This window comes from Scophthalmus maximus, chromosome 10 (genome assembly GCF_022379125.1).
Source record: "Scophthalmus maximus strain ysfricsl-2021 chromosome 10, ASM2237912v1, whole genome shotgun sequence".
NCBI lineage: Eukaryota > Metazoa > Chordata > Actinopteri > Pleuronectiformes > Scophthalmidae > Scophthalmus > Scophthalmus maximus.
In genome coordinates, this window is record NC_061524.1 from 10,289,614 (window position 1) to 10,316,559 (window position 26,946).

General features: G+C 43.2%; 1 protein-coding gene across 3 annotated transcripts; it reads right to left on the bottom strand.

Moving 5' to 3' along the window:
* Window positions 1-1,487: 1,487 nt before the first annotated feature.
* klhdc3 (kelch domain containing 3) lies at window positions 1,488-26,228 on the bottom strand. 3 transcript variants are annotated; one of them, XM_035606325.2, is made up of 12 exons: window positions 26,115-26,228; window positions 25,821-25,992; window positions 23,858-24,101; window positions 22,397-22,573; window positions 22,073-22,188; window positions 21,912-21,983; window positions 20,152-20,365; window positions 18,388-18,474; window positions 16,811-16,919; window positions 6,757-6,830; window positions 6,120-6,198; window positions 1,488-4,737 (listed from the first exon to the last, which is right to left on the bottom strand). In XM_035606325.2, the coding sequence occupies exons 3-12, from the start codon at window positions 24,009-24,011 to the stop codon at window positions 4,671-4,673; spliced, it is 1,149 nt and encodes a 382-aa protein (XP_035462218.2). In that variant the 5' UTR covers window positions 24,012-24,101; window positions 25,821-25,992; window positions 26,115-26,228; the 3' UTR covers window positions 1,488-4,670. The 3 variants fall into 3 exon arrangements, with proteins under 3 accessions (XP_035462218.2, XP_035462219.2, XP_035462220.2); XM_035606326.2 differs by having other exon boundaries at window positions 25,821-25,989; window positions 26,115-26,198; XM_035606327.2 differs by lacking the exons at window positions 25,821-25,992; window positions 26,115-26,228 and adding an exon at window positions 24,300-24,318.
* Window positions 26,229-26,946: the final 718 nt, after the last annotated feature.

Below are 26,946 nucleotides of genomic sequence, written 5' to 3' on the forward strand. Positions count from 1 at the left end.
AGCTCCAGGTCTGTAAACATGACGCACTGAGGCCGAGAGGCTCGGCCACTCGCACTGAATTCATTCCAGTAGCAGACGAATAGATTGAGGGCATCACAGAACAAGAGTGAGGCATACTAGAAAACCTGGCATCAAACAAAAAACTGCCACTCGTGTGAAAAGCTAAAGACTGACGTTTCCCTGAGTGTCAGTGTCAGAACACGACGACCTGTTGCCCTCCTTTCCATCAGTTTTGCACGAGTTTAAGTTCTACAGCTGCAGCTTCTATCCTCAAAGGGCTCGCGCTCCTTCAATGCCTCGTTTTGCAAATCCCCAATTTCGTGGGCCTCACGCGGCGCGAGCAGAGAACTAGAACTTGAGTGAAGGCACTGGACAGGGATAGTGGGGAGGGACAAGACAAAACAAATCACTCCGAACAAATCCTCAGCCTGATACTCAAGGGCCCAGTGGGATCGTCTGGGTCCTTGAGGGAAATTAGAGTAATTTGGACGAGTGCCCCCCCCCCCCTGCATTAGCGCCTGCGTTGCGGGGCGAAGGCAGGCCCCAGAGCCAGACAATGGGGACCTGGCGCAGCCCCGCTTCCTGTGTGCGGCGGGGGCCAGGCGGGACAGGGTGTCTCTGCTGCCTCACTTTAAGCTGACCCTCCGTCTGTGGCCTGCACTTAACACTGCAGATAAGACTGGCTTTATAGCACAGGGCTGGTGACAGACAGGAACAAACTGCCAGGCCGCTACTGCTACAAGAGTGGGACTGGGGTTCAGGGTGAGACACTTTCTAATGATGCCCCCCCCCCCCCCCCCAACCACCACCGTCATTCCCAAAAACAGCCGCACACATCCCATTAGGTAGTCTGAGGGCCAACAAGGGGGGGGGGCTGGGTGGCACCGTGGCTTCTGAGTACCCACCGAAGGAGACAGTGAGGGCAATCAGACGGGCCAACTGGGGCAGATGTGGCTGGTTTTCAGCAGGAAGCGTGGATGGGGGGTAACTGCGGGGTTCAAAGGCCTTTGGTAACTTTTAAGTGCCGCATACAGTAGCTATAAGAGGAGACGTCATTCCAGAGATAAAGAGGTGGAAATTGGACACGTCTGGCTTTCCTGTACATTTTGTCAAGTTTGCAAATCAGAGAGAAAGTGGCAGCAACACTGGTCAGTCTCGACCAAATCCATACAGCTTCAGAACTCATGATTAGTCCGGGTTCACCCCGCTCTTTAAACACTCACAAGAAACACGTACCACAAAAATGACTGCAGTCTGTCAACTGTCAACAAAAGTGAACCGTACGGAGAAACTGACCTTTACCTCAAATACTACGATATAAGCAATAAGAATAAAACAGGTTCATTACCTGATACGGTTGCCCAATGTTAATGCCAACCCCTTCTTATTGCCCCCCCCCCCCCTTCCCAAAAGAATATAAGCTGAACAAGCTCTGAAAACGAAACAAGTCTGTCAAGAAATTCAATAAATAACACATTAAAAATGTATCCAGATGTTAACAACTCAAATTGTCTTTTTTATTGTTGATACAGTTATAAAGCATATTGCACAGGAAGTCCTGACCCACCTTGACAGATTTTAGAGTCCCCTCTAAACATGAGTAAAATATATATTTTTAAAAAAAGCATTGGGAGCTTGCACAGTTGTAAACTGATTCAAAACACACCCCATACTTTGTTCTGATCCCCCCCAAGCATTCATCGTTGTTCATGAATTATTCATCACCATATTGTAAGTCCTTGCAGATAGCATACACTCCTTCGCATTGAAATCAGTTAGGACTTCTGCTTGGCAAATAATTACTGCTCACTTTATTATGAATGTGCACTATGATCGAATGATGCTTTTATTTTGGTAAAGCACGCGTCACCCCCGGGAGGTTTGAACAACTTCTTGCAAAAAAAAACCAACCTTCCCACAGAGTTGAACGCGACGTGAGAGAGGAGCCGCAGAAAACGCGTGTGGTTTTACATCAGTGCCACTGAAAATGTAATGCCACGAACACATGGCCTTACTGGCAGTAAGTGAGTGACCATCACTGAGGATTCGTTTTTTTTTTTAATGCAGGTATTTTATTTATGACCCTAGTAATTGACATTGTCACTTACTTGATATCATATTCCTAGAAAGGTTCTTGACTTAAAATACCATCACCCATAATCTTCAAGCAACAACAAAAAAGACCCAAATCCTGAAATTAAAAAAAAGAAAAGAAATGACTCCCACACCACACATTACAAATGAACAGATATCATCAGTTTGACCGACGACCATTTGGTGTCACAAACAGTTTGATTTGTTCACCAGAAGTTGTTTTTTGTATATATGTATATATACACCTGTTAGCTTCCCTGTGGTTTTACTGCATTACCTGTTGTATAGTCCAAGCAACTGGGTTACTGAGGGGTTTCACGTGTGTGATATGTCCATTTGCGTGTGCAGTGCAGAAGAGCGTAAGAGTCGCTGGGTCACGTCGGCACGACCGGTCCGGTCGTTCAATAAAATCAGACTGGGTCCGGGCGGGCAGACGTCTCACACTCTGGAGTCTATTTAGGCAGAAAGCAGCAACGACGCGTCTCCTAGCTGTAAGGCCTGACATGCCACATTTGGCTTTAGTGCAGTTATCTGGCGACTTCAAGATTGTTTTTACACTGCTTAACGTGAAATACACAGATTTGTAAACAGTTATTTCGTAGGTCAACGTTATTTCAGTCCTGCCGATCGGGAGACAAGTCAAAATTCTACCAAGCCGATGGGGGACAGACTGACCCAGTTCAAATTTAACCACTGGGCAGAACAGAAAGCAGCAGCACACTCGGCCCCAAAGACCAGCACTGAACCGCATCGATGCAGCTCACAAGTGTGTGGTAACATGGTTCCTGTTCACATCTTAGTTTTGCAAAGGTTTAGGGCTTTGTAGTAGTACTAATGTTAAAATAAGAAGGCAGAATATGCATCCTCGTTTTATTAGCTATTATCCTTATTTATAAGACTGAAAGAATATGTCTGGTGATATTCTATATCTTCTTATTGTCAACAAAGACCAAAATCAACAATTGATGAATCCACAGCCTGGTGTCAGCTTTCGGCGTTAGACAGAAACTATTAAAAACAAACATATATGAGTCAAAGATTTGCATTTGTTTCTTCCCAACAATGAAGGAATTGATTTGAGTCAGCTCTAGATACACGATTGGCTGAAAAGATTCCCCAACAATTCATCTTTACTCCTGATTGAGTAACACTTGATTGAGTAAAGCTGCGGAGCCCAGCTGCTGTTGTTGACAGAATCAAAAATACTGAATATCATCAAGCTTATCCTTTCATTAAAGTGGTCTGACATAAAAGTCATAAAAAGAAGTTTTGCTCTAAAATTTGTAATTGGTACAAACGCAAACCTGAATAAACAACCTTGATTGAAGCGATTCCAAGTTATTTCCGAGCTCTGTGGCGAGTGTGTGATCTAATAACAGCCCTTATGCATTCACGTCGTCTGCTCAGGTGTGGCCTCGCTCGTAGTCGTACACAAACACGCGGGCGTGCCTTGCGTTTTTTCACCTGCACTCTGGAGATGTGGGTCACGCAGAGAGACTCCGAACGCTGTAGGATTGTCTACAAGAGGAACAATTACATTATGCATATAAGAGGCGATCTCCCTGACAGCAATGGGCTAGGATTACATTGTAGATGTACACGTACACAGTGTGTATTTGCATCGTGATTCTCTTCCACATTTTGGCACAGAAAAAAAACAAAACTACAGGAACGGGGGGTTGGTAACACAAAATTCCCTGTGAAAAGGCTTTTTTCTTCTTCTGGTAGAAAGTACTGTAGATTGTTCAATCTGTCGGACGCCTCATTAAAGACTCGATGACACGTGGTGATCTATTGACGGAGGTAGATGGACTCGATTATTTTTGCAAGACTGACGAGCCGCCTTGCAAGTCCCGTTTGAGACACTTAAGAAGGGGGTGGGCCGCCGAGTTAGGATGAAGAAAGCCAAGCATTGAAAACTCAAACTGAACCTTCCATATAAGCCTTCTACCCCAACGTTGTGGTACCAAATATTTTCTCCTTGCATTTAACACCTAAGTAGTACGGTTAGCCTGAACAATAATAACTTATGCCATAAATAGACATGGTAGTTTTACACGATTTTAGGACCAAGTTAAAACTGCGAGATATACAAACTCCTGACCCCCTCAGTCTCTTTACTGTATGTCTGGAACAGAAGGCTCACGTTTGTTTCTTCAGGGGAGCTCTGTCGAGTGTGACATCCTCGCCAAGGAGGTTCGCTCTCAAGACCTTTAGCTGAAGTTCATGTCTCTTCCTGTGCTTAAGATCTGAAGTCCATGATTATCAGAGGCTGATTGGATTTCTAGAGAGGCTAGAAAAGAGGAGAAAGAGGGTGAACAGGTGTCAGCGGTTTCTGTCTCACACGACCACCGTCTTCGAGGGTTAAAATCTCCTTGGACGTGAGGAAGCTCATGGCGCCCAAGGAAGTCAGAGGCAGGATTATATTGGTCAGTAAATGAGTTTCACTCGAAGAATGTGGAAAATAAATCCAATACAGAAAGAAAAAAAACAGTCCCAGTCTCAGTTGATTAGAAAGAGAACAGCCCGGTGTCCTGAAACAGAGCTCTGGTTCTGCTTCACATTCAGTAGCATCATCAGCCGTGGGAGGAGAAGATGGGCCTGCTGATGTTACTGTTGGTGGTCATGGCTGCCAGTTCCCACCTGGAGTGAACAAGAGGAACAATCAGCCACAGAAAACCATTCGTTTTCAGCTAATTAGCTTCAATATTTTTTGTCTTACACAAATTGATTAATTGTGATCTATGGTTTGAATGATGCAAAACAAAAAAAAATCAGTTGCATTGCCAATCAAGCAATTGTGTGACGTTCGCTCTCACTCTGCGCTCCCCCCTTGTCCGAGTGAGGGGCTACGCTGTGGACAGGGATGAGAGGAGGCCCCCGCTGTAACACGAGAACTGGGAGCAGGGGCTGACAACAGGGTCTAGTGCTGACCTGATGACAGGTCAGAGGTTGAGCTCCAGATTGTTATCACTGGCTCTGGTTTCACACTCACTCCTTCTCAATTGCTTTGTTCGTTTTTTTTCGTTGTTGTTGTGCGCGTGTGTGTTTAAGAGGGGAGATTGGCATTGGAGCTGGAGATGCCAAGCGAAGGGCAGAGGGAGTCTTTATGACCCTGTCGAAAAACCCTCTGAGGGTTAGAAGCACTAAAGTGGGGAGTGTGCAAGGTGGCAGTGACGGTGCGAGAGAAACGAGAGGCTAAGAGGGGTAATTAGTATCAAGTTCCAGATGGAAAAAATAACACTTTAGTGTAGCCTCTCCGTTTCAGGCATACTTGTCTAATGAGCAACATCAGCTTGACAAAGCCTATTAATTAGGGATATTTGAGAAAGTTTTATACTTGAAATGGATCATTAGAGGGGGAAAAATGTATAGATTTCAATGAATGTGAACGAAACATGAGCCTGACCACTTCACCTTAATATACAGCAAAGTAAGTAGAGGCTGGCAAGACGGTCAAACACACAATTTTACCCAAATACTTTGCCTTTACACGTTTAAAAATCCAGCTTGAAATCTTGAAGTTATTAAATCTATAAACTTTTGCGTCCCTCAAATAAAATGATCTCGTAATTTTCTAAGTTGTCAATGAGGAGGAAAACGTGCTTTATAACTTTAGTTTCATCAGTAAGTTATGCTGCATTTCCATTAAAAAATCTTTAAAAATCTCAAAAGGTGCAACATGTTTTTTCCCTTAGTTTCTTTGCATTGATTCCAAATTATTTCATGATCTCACCATCATCGTTTTCTTCTGCATGTCAGTCTGAAAGTATACACGTGTAGACGTTTAATGTATTTTTCTATACATAAAACCTTGATGCTGTTAATTGGAAGATTGCATACCAATTTTACAAATATGTCTTCGATGTCAAGTCAGACAAAAGGCTCAAGTAAAATGTGCACTGGTTAAATGAAGGATGATTAGTCATAATTTGCCTCTTTGTTCACAGAGGCAGAGTGAACAGTCACAATGGCAGGCATAATACAAACAGCATGGACAACAATATGTCGGTGTCTTGTCTGACCTGATATCGTGTGGGAGTCCCGACTGCTCCAGACTGTACTGAATAACAGCTATTTTGCATAATGTCTTCAAATTAGGGCCTGAAAAGAAGAGAAGAGAAAGTTACTTGCGTCACAGACCGATCATAGGCAGCTGAAACAGTCCCCCGCCCCAGCTGAAACAATCTAGAGAATGATCGTATGAGGACATGCACAAGTATTGAATTGACTTCATCATATTTATTAAGAAGCTCCTTTCTAATACTAATCACAAACTTCCTCTCAATCACCGTCACCGTCATGGTGGCTCCACCATATGGTCAGTGATAAACAGTATGACGGCACGTGGGGGCGTGTGCCACAGGGGATGACAATGGGTACTGCCAGTCCCATACGGTCCTGGTGTAAGCCCACCTACACAAACCCCAACTGTGACCCGGCAGCATCGCAGGCTGCCCCAGTGCAGGCAGGACACGGCTATATTTGGTAGTCCGGGAGACGGAAGTACCCAAAGTGATAACACAAAGCCGGGCCAAGGCCAGGCTAACCAGGCCAGAAGAGAAACGAAGCAGTGCTGTAAGGAGGGTCTAATAATTATAAAAATGTATCGAGGAGACCACCTGATATCTTATTTGCTGGGATAATATCAGGGATACTTACTGAAGTCTAAGATATACAGGTCTGAATGATCCATGAGGTTAAATTCATCCCCCATTCCTTGCTCTGGACAGGGACTGTAGAGACAACAGGGAATATTTCATAAGGTTAGAGCCGTCAACAGAAACAAACAGGGAAACAGTTTACTTGCAAGGGGTTCTAATAAAGTAGGGTCCTAAAAACAGTTTGAGCCACACAACTTGCTAAAGCTGTATTTAAATCTTTAAATCACTAAAAGGTCTATAATCAGGGAGCCACAGATTGTTCTGCTCACACGGCGCTCTGCTCTCCTTATCACAGGCTGGCATGATTTAAGCCCACAGGAAGCCGAGCGCTTCGGTGAGACGGCAGGCTGCTCGGTCCTGATAGTCTCCCAGACCTGTGCAGCCGTTGATATCACTGCACATCTGTTTCCTGCCACAGCTAAGCACACACACCTGTGACACACCTGGCACGCCACAAGACAGGAAGCCGTCGCTGTATCACAACTTGCTTTAATCAATTAATTACGACGCAAAACATGGTGTATAAAAACAGTCAAATATTTTTTTTTAATTACAGCCTGTGGGATTGAACAAAAAAAAGTAGATACCTGTAAATTAATGTGATACAATTCATTGCTCTACATTCATAATAACCTCTCCAAATTGGGAAATAAAAATGGATAATAGAGTTTTACGCTACCGAGAGTAAAGTTTCAACCAAACAGATGCCTTTACCAAGCAGTTCAGTGTCTATGAATATCTATTAAGTAGCATAACTGAGGGATTTGTCAGTCGGGGAATTGGTCCTTAATACTAGCTTTACCGGATGCTTTCTGCTCCGCATTTGCCAGTGTCACCATCAGACACCACCACACTATTTGGAATAACACTAACTTTTCCTTCAATCTCTTTTTCTTTCTCATTCTTGCTCCAGCACCATCCTCTTCCTGGGCTACTCTCTCCACCCATCAATCTCTCCTCCTCTTTCCCGCTGTCCTGTCCATCGCGTCTCCCTCTTGCTGCGTGTTCAGGATGTTGTAAGGGTTTTACGTTGCTAATCTTCCCTAAACAAACACTGTGGTGGCTTAAAGCGGCCAGGAGAGGTGCAGAGCACGAGCGCGGTCGTCCCAGGGGGCCAGCTGGGGAAGTCATTACGTCCCCCCCAGGAGGTGATCCACCCGGGCTTACAGCACGAGTCTTTATCAGAATACCCCCAATCACCAACCCCCCCCAACCCCTCCATCATCATCATCAGACCGTCTACTCCTGGACCTGCAGTCCATTGATGGCTGTTACATTACTGTGGTGATTAAAGTGTTTTTCAATTATGGCTCATTTGCAAAGTAACAGGGAATTTATAATAATGAAATAAAATGTATTGAATGCTACAAATGCCTCTTATTGAATGAAATTGATCTTTTCATAGTTATTCATTAAAACAATCCCAAACACATCTTAAATCTACATGAACACTGGTCAATGACAGAGGATAGTCTGTGTGACTTCAGACTGCAGCGTCCAGACAAAAAACTGCTTTCAGACACACACTGAAATTCTTTTATTTTTTCCGGAGGGACTGTACGTGAGAACGCAAATATGTGCAATTGTTAAAGACATTTTCCGGAACCTTTCCTGCCGGCCCCGGAAAATGTTGGAGTGACTCCATGTGAGAATACAGCTGGAAAATCTCTGCGAGTGAGTGGGCTCTTCACATGTGCCACCCCTTGTCTGAATGTTCTGGAAATGTTCCTGCTGTTATGAAGAACACAGGAGATTAGATGCATTCACATGTGAATGACAAAACCTCGGAAAAAGTCCAGAAAATTGGGTCCGGACCTTTTCCGGAATTCATGTCTGAAAACACCTCAAGACAGCAGTCGGCTGCCGGATGCCAAAGTGCCGTCATTAAGCTCTGGCTTACAACAGCCAGTAGGTTTTTTTTGTTTTTGTGATGTGTACATCATCATTGGCTCTAGTTGGTCCTCATCAACTGCTAGTCACAAATTCAGCTTGTTGAATATTATGACCTTTATTTTGAAAAGGAAAAATCCAAATGTAAAGACCACGAATTACAGAAGTAATGTAAAGTAGCATCTCTATCTGAAGCGCACACTGAAGTAGCTGTCAACTACTGTGCAAGCTCACACGGAGAAAGGCTGTAGGCCTCGGATGCTGACGTGTGAAAGGGTGCAGATAAGAGGATGCTTTAACAGGAGCAACAAGAGTGATGAAGATTGCATTCCCCGGGACGAGGCTTTCTCGCATGCTCATGGATAATGATGGCCCGGGTGTGAAATTCAGCAGAACGTTACAGAATGGTAATGCTTTATTGGTGTCTGCAAAAAAAGGACAAGGCTTAAGCGGAGCGAGGGGGTGGTGAGGGGTGTCTGACAGAGTGGCAGTATCTGGGAGCAGGGCAAAGTCACGGTGCTCGACTTTATGCGATGCTTTCTTCTTTGATGGGTCACTTTGTTACTCGATCAGCAAAGTATCACTATGTGTGTGTGCTCCTCCCCCCTAGGGCAGCGGTGGTTCCCAGTCCGAGGCCCGAGTGATGCTGCTCCCCCCGCTAAAACAACACTGGCTGCTATTTCAAACAACACTCAATGAGGGTGTCTAATCACCCAATTGCCAGTCCTTTCTTGAAATGCACTGCCTGCTCCACCTCATTATCTTCCTCACCAAGGTCTCAACACGGCAGAAGAAAGAGTCGAACTACTGTCCTAAAACTAATGAGGGAGCACCACAGAGCCTGGGAACACTCCGGACTCTCTCTTAAGTGTCCAGGAATTTAACTGCCCACAAATTCTGCTGAGGACTTTCGGAAACCGGCAATAATGCAAAGAAAGTGACGAGAAAAAGATTGAGAGTTGGAGAAAACTCCATCAGGGACACCTTTGATTTCCAAGTCTTGTTTTCTAAGTCTGTTTTCAGCAGCTTCATTGGCCGTATCCTCATTCTTAGAGTGATATGATCTGCATCCTCTTCCTTTCTGCACATCCTATTGAACTTTTTGTCCTTTACAACCAACCTCACAGGAACTCATCATGCACTACAACTTCCTTCAGAGTGCGTTATCAGGGTGGCCAGACATGCATCCATTTATTTCAGTCGCACTTTGTTATTGAGTGAAAACACAGGGAACAGATAGAGGTAATGCAAACAAACAAACAGCAATTTTTAAATAACTTGTACATCAATGCACTATGCAACACAAATCATGAATATATCGATATTTAGGCATATTAGCCACAAAGAGGGACAATATAGGATTGTAGCTGCATTGTTGCAAGACTAACTTTGCTTTCCAGAGCTGTAGGTGTATGCTCACTGGCATGCAGCCATGCAATTACTGAAAATGTCAAGTAATGTACTGAAGAAGCCACAATTATTGGGCAATAAAATAAATTCCCTTTGCTCTCTGTATTTACTGTCTCTTTAAAGTAAAAACAATAAGGATGTAGGGTCCGATAGTGTTGGATAACCGGACTGTTAAGAATACTGCGAGAGTTGGCAACGGATTTGGAGCTAAACTTTCTTTTAAAAAAAATTCCAGCAGACTTAGTTATCACAGATCAATGGGTTCCAGTCCATTTCTTTGGCCTTAATCTCTGCCGTCTCACCACATCTTACCCAGCTATCTGTGCCCCCTCCTGGGCAGTGGCTGGGCAGTGGATTAAGACCTGCAGCTGCCCAGACATAAGCCCCATGCAGCGGTTGAGATACAAACTGCAGCTGGCTCCCCGAAAGAGACGCCTGCCTTCAGATTAGGCAGCGTAGATGCCCGGCTCTAGTGAAGCATGCATCTCAGATTGCAACCCCAAATGTAGTTGGACTTGGTGGTGGTATTGGGGAGGGAAAAATGGACCTAAAAAAAATCTTAAGCAAATACAATTACAAAGTCTTCAATCAGGAAAGGATATTATCAAGCTGCCCATAAAAAATGAGGAAGAGGACATCAAACAGTGCTTCAGGACCTTGAACGCAGCTGGTTAATGTACAGGGGGAAGGTCTCACGAGGTTGTCAAATGGTCATTTATAGCCGGCAGGTTCATCTAGGAAAAATAAGTTACTTCCTCTATAGCCCCAATCTTCACCTGCAGCTCATAAGACTAGGACTCAAGGTCGGCCACAATAGGTAATACTGAACATACAGTAGCTGCAGACCACAGCTTTAGTGCATGTGTTTACGGTTCCTGCATCTCGATCAGAATAGCTCATTGCTACTTTTGCAGGCCACGTGATTATATCATTATACACATCCCGCTCCTTTACTATTGCTACAAGTGTGGACAAGTCTCTTTAACTGCCTATCAGTGGTGTTAAACGTGACTTGCTGATTCTGAGCAAATGGCAACATCGTTTAAATCATTTCCCCGGTGCGCTTTGTTTATAATCTTTACTTGTCTACATAGTCCGGCATTGTTCGACAGCATGGGCCCAGAGCCACCAGGGCGTGTTTTGGTTGTGATGATTGCAGTAAATCAAGAGCTAAACTAATAAGATTTAGACATGTCAATTTACATGGACGACAGCATTACAAAGCGTCACCTATACGGGCTGTTTATTTGAGCTGCCGTGCAACACTCAACCCTATGACACCTTAACGTATACAGCCTGTTAGTGGGTTAAGGAGGGTTAAGATGCAGATGAAATACCATGATGAGGTTGTCTTTGAAGAGTAAATCACAGTATTGCTGTGCTGCCCCGAGGTCTTGTTGCGCCACGTGCGGGATGCCCCGTATCCTGTTGGGGTCATCTCCACTGTTTGACAGGTTTTATCTCAGCTATATGGAACACACACACACACGCTCGAAGACAATTAATAAAGGAAACTTCTGCAGCCTAACCTCTGACACCGAAAGCCGAAAGACAACACGTGTGTGGCATCAGAATCTATGGTGTGTTGATAGGCATGTCTCCATGGAGCCTTGTTCCACTGTGGCAGATTTAAATATATTATGGGTTGCCGTCAGTTCACAAGAAAGGCCTGATATTTGCATTCAACAATAAATGAAAGTCAAATGGAAGAAAGGGGATTTCATGCAAACGAGCAAGACAATAAAACGCTATAGCATTAGGGTTAGAATTATTTCTGCCTTAGTCCCTTGTTGTTTAGTCTAACATTTGAACTATATGATAAGAAGTCACACTTTAACCAGCTGGGTTATCGTACCGGCAGCCCTTTCAGCCATTGATAAGGTGCAAAATGGACTTGTAGGTGATATCGAGGCACCAGGCTTTTGACCTTACTGATTTACTAAACAAAACCACTGGACTCTGCAGAGGCTCCCCAGCTCAACAACTTGCTGTTTTGAAATGACCAGTGAAATTCCACACAGATTAAGTATCATGGCGAGATTCTGGCGGATTAAACAAGAGGTTCAGCGCTGGGATGTTTTGGCTACCGGTGAGATTACCTACCATGTGGTCTCCCTCATGCTCAGAGTTTGCAGCAGGCACACACTCTGCCTACCTGAATACACAATGCAGGACATCTGTTTGAATTCCACATTTAAAAAAATTAAATAGATTGAAGTTTATAAACAAACTGTAAACACTCTCCTAATAAGCTTTATTTCTTTTTACAAAACCAGGTAATGAGCATTAATGTTTCTGCATCAAATGTTCGGAAAGGCAGTGAGCATGCTTTCCACTAAAAGGCCTATTTCTGCATATTGCTAAAGGGGGCACGTGTGTTAAGGCTGGCAAAGCAAAATGAGCACCACTTTGACGTCAGTTCGAAAAGAGGAGCTGTGAGTCATGAAGATGTAAATACATCAGGACACACAAACGCACAAAGGACATACTACACAGGAAAATACAAAATGATGAGAGGGGTCTGCATGGCTTCTGCTCATAACAGAGTCTCAGCAGCTTCTGCAATTTTACCGACGGGCAGGCAACATTGTTACTATAGATACACAAACAAATGTGGAAACAAAGTCACATTTACATGTTGGCTGCAGCCAATGACCGTGAGCTGAAGATAAAATAAGGGCATATAGTTCTACTGGTGCACAGCAACCAAAACCAGGCCAAGCCAATATTATTCAACAAGTACGAGCTGTGTTTGAAATTCTCCTACAGCTGTTTAGAAAGGTAATTTCATTTATAAATATTTTTTTCAATATGAATACCATTTCCCCAATTAAAATGTTGTTGTTTTTTTTCAAAACACCCGCCACAAGATCCAATGTGAGTAATTTAAATGTCTTGGAAAACTCTCAGCATGTAAAAAGGTATTAAAGGGCTAAAATAAGTACAAAAATCTCAACTGTACCGACGACTCGGATGTTTTTAATCTTAACATAACATGTCGTAAGAAAGAGATGATTTAGATCAGTCATGGTTACAGTTTGCAGAGAGGTATGAATACCTGTGGTAAGAGTATTATCTATCTAAATGCAATGACAAAATGAAGACACATCGTCATGTCCCTGAAGTTTAAGGGCCGGTGCCAGATTTCCCCTCGCTGTCTGCTCCCAGCATGCCAATCTGTCATGTCCTTATTCAGATCCTGCCCCTCATAGGCTGCCCTGTGCCCAAGCTCAAAATACTTCCCAGATTTAGCCAAACCTGATCTTGTCACAAGCAATTATGCACAGAGTGCTATGCATGCCAACAATGACAACATTGGATCAGCAGGAGATCAATAACCTACGTGGCACTGTCTTCATGAGCAGCTCAACTTTAGCAGTTCCTCGGAAGGCGAGGGAAATAAAACAACATAGCAAAGTATGCTGGTCACAGCTTGTGTGGGTAGGTGAAGGTCAGTGCAGGTGGGGTTAGTCATGCACGGGTCGTCCTTCGTGGGGTAGTGAGCAGGTCCCAGTAAATGAGTGTAGCAGAGGTGCTGAGGGTATATCAAATTGCACTCCGTGAGAAACAATGCCCCCTTAGGTCATAAATCAGTGACGGGGCAGAATTTCGCGCCTTTCTGCAGCTCAGCAGGCCTGTTTATACTGACGTAAGTGGCACTCCATAGACTGCCATTAATGCCACACACACACACACACACACACACACACACACACACACACACATACACACACACACACATACACACATACACACACCTCGTTTACCCTCAGAGAAATGTGAGTATGTACCGAAAAACTACTCACAAACCAAGAAAGAGGAATTGAAGGTTCTAAGTTGAAACACATTCGAACACTGAACACTTCGAGTTAAACTCATATAAGACTCGTGTTTTACAAACACCAGTCTCTTTCTGTTCACTGGAGCCTATACTGTGCTGTTGGTGTTGATGTTTTTTACAAACGTGTCACACCTCAGTGTTACGTCCAGTCCAAAGTGAAACCCCTTTGAAAGCGGCGGGCTCTTGGACGTAATAGTTTTATTGTCCTTCACTAAAGTGATAAATGATTCCTGACCAAATTCCTGCAGGTAAAATAAATATCATAAACTGAGAATAAATATCAACAGTGGGGTTCTGTTTTGGATCAATTTGAAAGGACAACCGACCCAGGAAAACAAGATGTGGACCATAAATTTTAACACAATTTCCTCTGTGGACTCCACAGAAGTGAGGAGCTGCGCAAGAAAAACAAAAGCAAGGTGTCCAAATAATTCACGACAGCCTGCGCAAGCATTTGTCAGCTGCACAGAGACAGACACCAATAAGTTCTTAGCCCTGTTAACTGCCCTTGTGTTGTTAGGTCACGCAAAAATAAACACAGAAGACAAGGCAATGACTGGTTTTTAAATGTATTGTTCAAACTAAATTAGAAGTGTGTAGTGTCTGATCTTAGATCTCAGTCTAATCTTAGATCGTTGTAAATGATGAGACGAGTTAAAATATCAATTCAACCTTATTGGGAAAACTTTCTTGGTAAAGAATATAAAGGAAACTAATGAGTGTTATATGAAGCTGCTTGGAGTGTGTTTGTGTGTCTTTAGTGTGTCTTTAGTGTGTGTGTGTGTGTGTGTGTGTGTGTGTGTGTGTGTGTGTGTGTGTGTGTGTGCTTATGGGAGTTCCTGTGAGAAAGAGGCTTACGTGTGCTCATGTAAACAACAAACATGCAACGCTGAGAACCTGTGTGGTCAACTTGCTTAGAGCCTGCAAGGATCATGCTCCAATTTGTACAGTAACAGGAAACAACAGCACGGTGGACTTAAAACATCAGAGCAATCGCCACAATATAAAACCCTCCACTTCAAAAATAACTCAAAGAAAAAAACATTCTAAATTCAGCTAAATGTAGAAAAGTCCCATGGGCCCCAACTTTAAAAAAATAATATAATAAATACAATTTTAAAATCTTCCCTTATGTTCATTTTACTTTATTTCCACTTATTTAAAAAAAACTATGCAATACATAATTTTTGAGGAAAGGTGAAGGAGAACTGCGTAAAAACTCTCCAGTGTCTTGAAGAGTTCACCAAGCAGACAATTACAGGACGAAGGTAACAAAACTGAATATGCAAATGATGTGTATGATAGCTACATTAAAGGCACAGTAAAAACATAATCATAGTCCGTAGTACTTATACATCCTATAAAAACCCATCTACTCCTTCTACTCCTCCTACTACGACTATCTGCTACTACCCATCTCATGACAGCAGTCCATGTGGAACATGGTCGGTTAGGAGAAGTGATTTCAGGGCTCTTTTAAACTGTTGTGATTACAAATATATATATTTTTAAAAAATGTATGGGCCGGGATTTTCATATATTGGACTGCGGATGAGTATACTAAACTTTGATTGGGAAATACAGCAATGAGGGGGTCTGAGGCGACAAGAGCTATGTTTGTTATAAGTATCAAACTGATAATTAAATGTAAATATGTCATGAGAAGGAGGCTGAAGGAGAACGCTAAAACAGGATGTTCGAGATGTTGTGTGGTGTTTGATTTCTCCCTCCGCTCAGCCAGCACCCTCCATCATTCCAATGACACTCCCCCTTCCAGCCCCAGCCCTATCTGCTCTCAACAGGAAATCATGACTCCTTAAAACCCGTCCTGGACTAATCCTGGCGAGAAGCCAAACAATGCATGAGCATCTTTAAAAAATAAGCATCATCTTAAGCTCTTTGTCGATTCTTAACCGCTTTTGCCTCTTCCTCCAGTTCCATATCAATATTTAACTTAACTGACCTTTGACTGCTACTGTTTACAAGCAGCAGATTTTGTGTCTTACAAGTGTAGTAACTAATCTGAATATGAAATAACCTCCAAAAAGGGAGTGGAGCATGTGCACTTTACAATATCCCTAATATCACATAATATTTTGCCTAATTATCCTTATATATTCTAACAGTTGGAAAATAATCAAATTTTTATGACTACAATGCGGTTGCATAATAGATGAGTAAAGATTACACTTGTGTATTAGGGTGTGTTCCTTCCCATGATGTGGTGGCCACTGGAGCAATTAAACTCCCTAACTCAGCAGCAGGAGCCAGATGCCTTGAGGACTCGAGGCCCTGTAGACGTAGTGGGGCTAAGAGGAATCTTATCCATGGCCTCCCGATCTTCACTATCAGGCTACCCCAGTGGGGTTTTCCTGATAACAGTAGCCCAGGTCCCGCACTACTCTGGACCATGCTAATGCCATTAGCTACCTCATTACTCCCCTGGCTGCTGGCCTATCACATGCCCGTAACCAGCCTGGTAGCACTTCGCCTTCTACCAAACCCCCCGGCAATCACTACTGTCTCACGGCCGACAAGGGAGTCATCGCAGACTGCTGTCTACAGGAGCCAGACCCTTAATTTTTCCTTGTTAAAATGAAAAGGACAGTTTTTTCTCCAAAAACCCAGAGCTTTGTTTGTTTTGAAAGCATGTGCTTCATAAAGATTATGATGACAAACAATAAAAAGCATTGTTTGCTTTACCAGGGAACAATGCATGGATCTTGATTTAAAAAGAAATAAATAAATGGGATAATTAGGGGACTGATATCTATGAGTGTGTGCAATTTGGTGCGGCTTGATTGAATTTATGGGGACTGTAGGGCCTCTGTAGTTAATCCCAAAAAATACATTTTCCAAAAATAGGTCAGTTAAACAGAGCAGAGAAAATTTTTAATATTTTGTGCCTCACCTCGTTCCTCCAAAGAGAATGATTCGATCTCCCACCATACAACAGCACTGCCGTCTCCGTGGACAAGGGCCTTTCCCCTGCGGTTCCACTTTCTTCCAGGAAAAGGCTTCTGTTGTGTTTACACCAGGACAAAAATAAAGTTGAAATAACAATATTTAGAAGTACAGTAGGAAAAAACAGAAGAAAAAAGATGGATGTGCATACTCTTGCCAATTACTTTAGAATTGGGAAAACTCTCAGTAAAAATTCAGATTACATCCTGGCCTTAAATAGGGATCTTTGGCACGACAAACGTTGATACGTGTTGGCGTCACCACAGCACCTACACAAACTCCCAGCCATAGAAATATAGATGTAGACATTGGCCTGTAACCATATCAGAAAGGGCAAGTACCTGGAGACAAAATTATTTCATACTCAATGCAGTTCATAAACCCTTCAATCCAAAAAAAACTCATCGAAGTTGTTTCACACGTAAACCTGATTGTGCTTTTTTTATCCAGATAAACAGCAGGTCCCCGTGTCCAATATCGCAGCAGCTGCCAGAAGTGGCAAATGCAGCTTCTCTGTATATACAGTATGTCTGTACTCCCAGCCACTTAAAGTTAAATTAACTTACTAGTGCTTGCCAGGTTTCCAAGGGAACAGGAATAGAGGAATAAAAAGGAGTCATACAGGCAAGAAAATAAGAGCCTGAAACTTATTTGAACATGACATTTTCATTTCTAAAATAGAAACACATCCTTTCTTCTGGTGGAGTGCAACATGTGTGACGTTGTTGAAGCCGTCTCAATTGTTCCATATAAGGATGAACTGCGTATCCTCAAACTCTGAGCCAACAGCATCATAGGATCTCTATAGCAACAGGGCCTTCAAACTCAAGTGGATAGTAAGGACTATAACTGAAGTGCTGCCACCTTGTGGGCCGATAAGACCAGGTTTAAATGGTTGACGTTAAATCTTATGACTGAGTGTATTAATATTGTTATCTCAGATATGATTGAACACCATGATGCACATTTGGTGCAAGAGTTAAAGTTTATATTTTTTACTAATGCACTTGACTTCAAGTGTCAGGTGCTGTATTCTTTCATGTCTTCCTTAATGCAAAGGTAATTAATATATAATGACATTTTAACAAGTGGGACACTACACTGATGGTGAATACACCACTGGTGTGTAACACTATACATAAGGTTTCTTCAGGTAAACAATTTAGCTTACTTGAGAATCAATCTGGCAACATGTGTAGGACCAGGCAAAGACTCCAGTGACTAAATTATTCTTAATAATTTCCATCAGTTTTTCCTGTGTGTGTGTGTGTGTTTCTGGCAAAAAAATACAGTTTTTCATACAAAAAGGGAGCTGGCAGCCAAAATCACAACACTGACAATGGTATAATAAGAGGAGAGGATTGTGTTCATTACTCTCTACAGAGGAATGAGGGGGAAAGTGGGTCAGTGCAAGCTAACACTGCCAATGCAGTATTTTCTCCATGGAGGTAAATAGTCATTAGTGCAGGGAGATCTAAACATAATAACTAATACTCTAAATACTAAAAATAAGTATTGAGTCACCTGGATTGAATTTCCAGAGGTCGTTGAAGTGCTGGTCCAGGCGAGCATTGTATCCTCCAAATATGTAGAGCTCTCCTTTGTAGGAAACTACATACAAGAGAAGAATAAAAAGTTAACCAAATGTTATGGTCTGTCACAAAGACCAATGACATCTGCAGCACAGAGAATGGAATCAGCTGGATTTACTCAAATCACACAACGTGGGCAAAAAATACATTCTTGTACTAAGTGAACGCAGACTGAACCCAAGTGTTTGAATCCATGTGTCTTTGCCGTCTTTCTGTTGTTGTACATATATATATATTTTTTTTACTACTTTTATGATGTTATTTTATTTATGTGAAGCACTTTGTGACTTTGTGCGAGGAAGGTACTGCATTTGATTACTGTACTTACTTACTAGAATGTCAAAGAAAAAATATAAGAAAAAGACAGCAGTTTTCGGGGTTTTCCCTGGGTTTCTAGAGGGCTTAGACGCCGTGGTGGCGTGGGGGTGGGGGTATCTGTACAAAGCTCACTGTCCCAGTGGCCACTAGTCAGCTGACAGTTACTGTAGCGAGACTATTCCACTCCAATAATTATTTTCTCTGACATTTAACATGTTGCTGACATTGGTGTTTTTGAGCTCGTCATCTGTGTCAGACTTATTTCTTAGCCATTTGACGGATTTGCACAGTTTTATTTTTGCAGTAAAGACTTGAGGAGACGCCGAGAACTAATTTTCCCTCGTCATGAAATGTATTTGCTCGCTGGCAGCAGAACCTGTTCCACCAGGCTTCAGAAACTCTGGCAGGTTAAACTAAAAAAAATTAACCAAACAATTTTAAGGCTGATTAATTCTGAAACAGAATTAAAAACTCTCACTAGCCTAACAACATTAAGGCTACAATAACCCATAATGCAACACTCTGTAAAAGGCTGTAGGTACAACAGTACCATCTCCATTCAAAAAGAATATCAGCTGTAATTGATGACCACGTAATTATCTAGTCCTGAAATATAAGACGACGCCCATGTTAAAACATTTAAGGAAATGGAAATTTGATTTGGGCCAGTACTGTGTCGTTTCTCTCCAGAGCGGGAGCGAAGTCTTACCAATGGAAGAAAAAATCTTGGTTTGTGCACAAATAACTAATTACGATAAGAAAATGTTATAGTATTACCACATGTCCTTCCTTTTGAAAAACATATGTCCCACTATTTAAACTAAGAGAACCAAGTGTCAAATCATTAACCTCACTTAGGTAAAAAGATGAACCTTTTCAATACACCCACAGTTTCCACAACAAATAATATTCTCAGTTATTGTTACTCTCCATATGGTCTGGCATTGCCTGAATTATCTCCATAGTGCTGTGTCAACTCTGGAGAATGCTCTGGCTGCACCCATTATCATTATATATCGGAGGAAAAAATCCCCACATGGGCTTCTATGTATTTCTTTAACCAATCACAATCGTCTTGGGCTCAGGAAGCAGCTACATCTCAAACACAGTGCCCCTGCAAAACCATGTTGGGGGATGTAATTGTTTTGGCGGAATATTTGCACGTGGGGACGTGAGAGCACTGTCCTTAAAAGTGCTGAATCCCCACAAAGAAAACATCACAAAAAATCAGTCAAAGACATGTCTACTGTTTGGTTGTCATTTTCAGAGTCTAGGTTACTAACTTGTTGTTTTTTTCCTGAAGAGAAGGGGATCGTTTTTAAGAGATAATCGCAAATTCATTCATCGTGCTGTTTTTATGCACGTCTGTTTGTCTTACAGGCCGAATGGCTCCTGCGTCCCTCTGGCAACGGCTGCGTTGAAGGGCTGCTCAGCCAGCAGTTGGTGTCCGTGTCGAAAACTTTGATCTTGTTGCAGTAGATCTCGTTGTCGGAGTGGAAGGGACCGAAGCGGTCGGCTCGACCTCCGAACACAAACATCTTTGTCCCGATGATGGTGGCAGAGTGGAAGTCTCTCCAGCGTGCCGGAGTGCCCTGTGAAAAGAAGACCAGGAGATGATGCTGTGATTGTTACATTCCCGCACCACATTAAGTTTCAGTGGTGTCTTCCCGCTGAACAGGACTGATAGAAAGGACGATGAATGTACAGGCTTTAAATGCAGACTTGAATAACCTGAACTACACCTCGTGAGCTAGTTTTAGTCCCCACACTTTCTATGCTCACCATAACACTGGATATACAGCATATAGAGCACCCGCAATATTAAAACCACTGACTGGTTTCACTGTTGTGACTGATCTGTGTTTCACATTCACACTAGTAAAGATGAGGCTACTTGACCAGAAACTTTAGGTAAACAGCGCCATCTAGTGGACATGGATGCTACAAAGTTTCGCTCCATTCAAACCTCTTTTTGGACTTTAAAGAATAATCTATTGTAATTTGAACACTGTATAGATGTTTTTGTAGAAACCTATCTCAGAATAATAATACAGTTTATACTGTTTGTGGTCTACAGGTGAATAGATAAAACAAAAATATACAGCAGTGAAATGTGATCTGTTTCCAGTGAATAAGTCTATGCTCAACAGAGGCGTGCTTCTACTCTCTTTGCATTTTGCCGGCCTTTAGCCAAGGTAAAGCCTCTCACATGCCTTCCCTACCAGAATGTGCTGCCATTGTTTTCCACAGATTTTACGCAGGCAAGCAGGCTCTTTATCCTGCTTTATAAATAGAGCAGTGGGAGAAAAAAAAGTCTTGTACAACAGAAATGTTGTATAAATCATACAAATAAAGTTAAAATTAAAACTGTAAAAATTATAATTGTACATATTAAATATCAGTATGTTTCGGGAAAAACACTACTAACTGGCTAAGTGAAACCAGACACCAAATGTATTTAAAATGTATTTTGAAGAAAGTAACCTTTACAGAAAACAGGATTTGAGTAAAAGCACAAGAGGTATGTTTGTTTTCCAAAGGAATGCAAGTCTGGGACCATGCAGAACAAAAAAGAATGTATTATTCTGTCACATGCAAAACTAAATCTCTAAGCGCCACACTGTAATCTCCTTGATGACACAATGTAATGGGTGAGGAGCTAATTCCATATTCTGACTTGTGGAGTAAGTCCTTCCTCCACCTTATCCACCATAGGGTGTCTATATTTAAAATATATTTTACTAGAGTTCATCACATGAGCAGGTTGACAGCACACAAACGCAAATGGCATTTCCCAAAACAGGCGTGTACATAATCCTCTGCGAGTCTTTTTCTACTTGGCCACCTACCAGGGAGCTGCATTACATTGCGGTGCTTTGTATCCAGCCAATCCAACCACTGGACGCTTGTGCAACAGAACTGCCAACCACGGTAATAACCAGTGGTTTGTTGATCTCCTACAGTGCTTTGAATGTAACTGAGCATGTTGTCAGTCCATTCCATACCCATTCCATTTGTGTATCTTTGAGTGAGTGTGTTGTGTCCACATTTATTTGGGCTCAAACATCCAATCTGTACAGGAATAACTAAAACATTGTTGTTGTTTTTTAATATTAAGAAATGGTAGCTGTAACTCACTCTGGCATTGATTAATGACCAAACCATGCAGGTGGTGTCCAGCTTGTGGATGTCATTGGAGAAGCAGTCAGCCTAAACAAAATGAAAAAAAAACAGTAGAGATTAGTTAAATTGTATTTTAACGTTTCAGAGAGCAAGACCCACAGTGAAGAGTGACTCACCAGCTGTTCATATCCTCCAAATATATACATTGCCTTCCGCAGGACGCAGGCTGAGTGGCCATCCCTTGCCCCTGGAACAGTCCCTGAAATCTTGGGTGTGAACCATCTGTGGCTGTCTATGAAAGAGGAACACTAATAGTAACTAACCTCTCATTTTACAGTACTGACATAACATTTGAGTCAGTCACAGTGTGGGGCAGCTCTCTAGCATCAAACTATTTTCTTTCCTTTTTGCCATCATGACCTTGACATTGCGGTGCATCTCAAGGAAATGCAGCCAGCATAGATCAGTTGACAGCACGAGTTAGATGCAGGTCTACTTACTGACATCAAAGGCGTAAAGCACATTGCAGGCCCCCTCAGTGTCGTTGCGCCCACCCCAGAGGTAGATAGTGTCATCCAGCAGCACAGCGGTGTGGCCATAACGCATGTACGGCACTTCACAGGCACGCTCGTGTCCTCCCGTCCTCACTGGAGGCAGCTTCATCCAGCGCAAAGACACTGAAGTACAAAACAGTAGAGAAAGGCATATTCATTCAATTTCGTCCCCCAAAAAATATAAGAATAAAAAGATTTACTCAATGCCAAAAGGAATATAACTTCAGTGCAATGGTAACTTCACTTCCAGACATTCAACTTCAAGATACATTTTTGAAGGAATAAAAATGTCAAAAGAATCAATACTAATTAGTGAAAAAATTAGGAGCAAGATATTTTTATGAATTAAACTCAAATTAAATGTCAGTAATTACATCAAGCTCTAACAACTGCCTGACATATAGTACTTGTGTTTCTTTTAAGCGATGCAATGCATGACGAGATGTAATGCAAATGTCAGTCATCAGTAAAAATCAAAGTTTTACATATTTTTAGAACCTCAACTGGAAAGTGAAATGTACTGACAGGAAAAGGAAACGTAAAAGGACAAAAAAGAAGCAAAGGACTTTAAAAAAACAGCAGGGTCTGCCGTAAAACAGACATCAAGGAGAAGGAGCACACAGCAAGTGACAGGTCCCATTTCCATTTCAATCAGCCAAAAGCGTCTTTATCAAGGTTTGTTTCCTCTGATCTTTTGAGGGTAACAACAATAGCAGGTAGGCACGAGCTACTTTAGGAAGTTATAAAAACCAAAAAGCAGGGGGCTGACAACATGGAGGGAAAAATATATGAAAAGGGTTGCAAGGAAGAAAAGAGAACAGATATATAAACGTGAGACGTTGGCACATTTAAAGAAAACACCTGTGTTTGTGTGAGAGGCAATGGAAAAGCAACCAACGGAGAGAATTCACAAACCGCAGTGGAAAGCTTGGGGTTTTCATCGCCAGCTGTACTGAATTACCGGTATAGTGATGGAGGTTCAACAGACTGAAACGCTCCCTCTTATCCTTACTTCCTAATTTGCTAAACAAATATGGTCCTGCTTCGTTTAAGATAAAACATAGGACATTTAAGGAGAATGCATTTTCACCGACTTAGGGCATACATTTAGCAAAAACATACAGTAGATAGAAATTAACCAATTTTCATATAAATATACTGCATATACTGGAGTCCCAGAGTGACCCTAACGTGAAACTCAAATCCTTTTCAATGGTGAGTCAGAGAGCTCTTGCTCATTTACAAATGTTGGTTTTCAGTTCATAAACAGAGCAGCCAATTTTCCCATAACAGTTGCAGAAACAGCTGGACACCACAGACCGGTTCAAGAATCCATATGCCTCATTCCTGACTAACCACTAAATCTAAAACAGGATGCTTGGATACACATGCATGTTCACCACCAACCTGTGTTGAAGACGTGCACGTCGATCTGACGGAGTGTCTCGTAGTCCTCCCCAGAGCAGTAGCCTCCAAAGGAGTACACTTTGTGCCCCACCGCCACAGCAGCATGGTTGACTCTCCGCGGCCCTCCTTCTAGGTGCACCGACCAGCGCAACATTCCACGCGCCAAGCACCTCTGTGACTGCGAGTCCTTAGACCATCACTTTGTCGCCCCGCTTGGACCCCATCAATCCAACACCGTCAAAACCTGTGATGGTGAAAAACGAGAGGAGAAGCACTTTGCTCAGGAGACCCGTGGGGCAAAGTGGGAGGGGCAGTTGTGGAGAACACAAAAGGGGACCTGTTTGTCCTCTTGGACAAACCTCTGCGTTGCTGACAGGCTCACAAGCCCCTGTATTATCTAGGCTGGAAGAGTATTTTAAGAGGTGCCTCGACCTACACCTACCACTCTCATGTCTTTCTGTTCACTCTTGTCCCTGTGCCCTCCCACTGCACTACTAAAGTTTTAAATAGTGACACTTATACATACATATGCTTCCATTTTAGGCAATGCCTTTTCAATGGGGGGGGGGGGGTGTTATCAATACTATCACACACAAACTGCTTTGGTTAACTGTTAACAATAAAGAGCCCCTATTAGGTAACTAAGGTGTTATAAAGTCAGGTGACAAGATGAAACTCATTTGACTGTCTCGGCTTTGCATGACCATCCAGTCATGCAAATGAAGAAAAAAAATCTGATCTGAAAGATCTGCAGCGCGTAAGTTTCAAAACCAGTTTGTACTTCCAGCAACACTACGTGCACAAATTAAAACCAGCCGGCCGTTATTCACTCACTACCTGTCTGTGTGACAAAATGGGTCCTGCACCTCGAGAAGAACCAAGGGGACCCGCCTCGGTGTGCAGGCTGACTCCGACCCAGTGACTCACTACCCTCGCTGACCCCCGACCTTTCATTTATCTTAAAAATAAACCCGCCCAGGAGACCATTTAACATGGACCCCCTTTCTATTTCAGGCCCACACATCTGTGAAAAACAACGACTGCCCCGCTCTTCACTGTGTGGCAGCAATTGTTGTGATTACCACTTTTCCCGTTTTCTTTTGGGAGCTGCCATGTGAGGTCAATAGGGCCACAGTGAACTGGGCCCCCAGAAGGCCACTTCGGGCACCACGTGATGCCAATGTCGCCCTCGGCTTCGCTGCCGTGGACCCGCCGCCAGTCGTCCCCCCCCCCCCCAGAATAAGCGAAAGAGAAGTTAACGCAGCCCCTTGGTGAAACCTCTCGTTGTGAGTTCCTCTGAGATAAGGGACGTGTTTCAGGGCGCATTCCTCACCCTGCTGACCCGCCGGACTGGACGTCGTTGAGAGCGGATGACTAGCCACGGCAACTCGGAATAAACACCAGGGTCTTTGTACACGAGACGAGGGGGGGGGGGAGAGATCCATGCGTGCAGCTGCACAGGTGTCGGCCGAACGTGTCACATTTCGGGGGAATAGTAAATCCAAAAGTCGACCCGGTGGCATCGAGCGGTAACACTGTTCCCACTGACCATTAAACGCCTCACACACGAGCTAGCCGACGTTAGCCATCAAGACGGGGGGACGACACTCACTCGCTCGCCCGGGGGGGGGGGGGGGGCGGCGGACTGGACAACCAGAGTCGACAGCCCCTCGCGACCATACATCCACACCGACGTCCACCTCGGCCTGTTTGGTAGCCAGATGTCCGGCAGAGAGAAGCTGTTGTTGCTAGCTAGGCTAAAGCTAATCTGGAAGGGGGGGGGGGCTACCTTAGCTTAGCTTAGCTGTTAGCTTGCTAGCCTGCACAGAATAAAGAACAGCCGGCGGATAGTGAACACAGCGGCGTCTTATTGTCCGACCTCGGGAACCGGTTAGCTTACACACACACACACACACACACACACACGCGCCGTGATATCAACAGGACAACGTGACTTCGTTACCTTCAGGTCGAGTCGGCTGTGGCTCGCTGGTGCTCGGACAGACGGGGTCTATCCGGTGCCGCTGACTCGAGTCGAGCCAACTGCTCCTTTCCACCGAGGCTCAAGCGAGTTGGACACGAACCGAGTTTGACACGGGTACGAGCGGCACCCAGGAAATAGCCACATCCACCTTCTCCGAAAAGAACAGAAAAAGAAATAAATGAAAGAAGACTCGTCCCTTCAGCAATTTGACAATATACACCGTTTTTGGCGTGATTTCGTCAGTGTGAACGATTTGTATTTTAGTTTAAATACCAGCATCGTTCTGCAGGTCATGTCCTGTTCCTGTCACTGCCCCCAATGCAACACTAATAGGAACTGTCGGTTTTATTCACTGTAAATAAAAGCATCAAAAAGTACAATAACACCTCGTCGCCGATTTCCTGATTTATCAGCATCATAACTTGCTGCTTAATATTTTTTTTTTGGCGGGGTAATGAATAAGTGTAAGTTTAATTCATGCACGGCATGTTAGTGTATATTGCATTATTGTGGCCGGAGAAATTGCGCAACACCCAAGAGTCGAAAACTCGAAATACTCGATATACTGTAGAAGAATGACGTCAGACTTGAGCATCGTGTCGCTCTCGAGCCGGCTCCCTCGTGACGTGTTGGGCGGAGGGGCGTCCACTAGCGCCCCCTGTCGGCGGCTTTCATCCTGTCAAAAAAACACTTTTCATTCTCACACCAGTGTGTGACCACTTTTATTTTTTACCAAAAAACCTAATCCAGGTTACCTACAGCACTGTCTATTGATATGCAGATTAGTATTCATGTTCACACATTTGTTCACCAAGGGATTCTTTACATTCCCCGGTGAAAGGTTCAGTGTTTTCAAACTCGACCCGTTTTGAGGCCCCCTGGGCAAGTGACCCCACCTCCCAACCTCTTCATGTCATACATTCAGGCCTACAGTACCTGTTGCCTCCAGTCAGTCGACTATACATGACAGCAGCTTCATTATTTCTGAAATTCAGACACAAGCTTGTTATGAAATAGCACCAACTGCGGTGTGCACTTCTTTGATTTATCACAGTAATACACAATATAAGATAAAATTATCAATGTCTTATTACCAGATTATTAC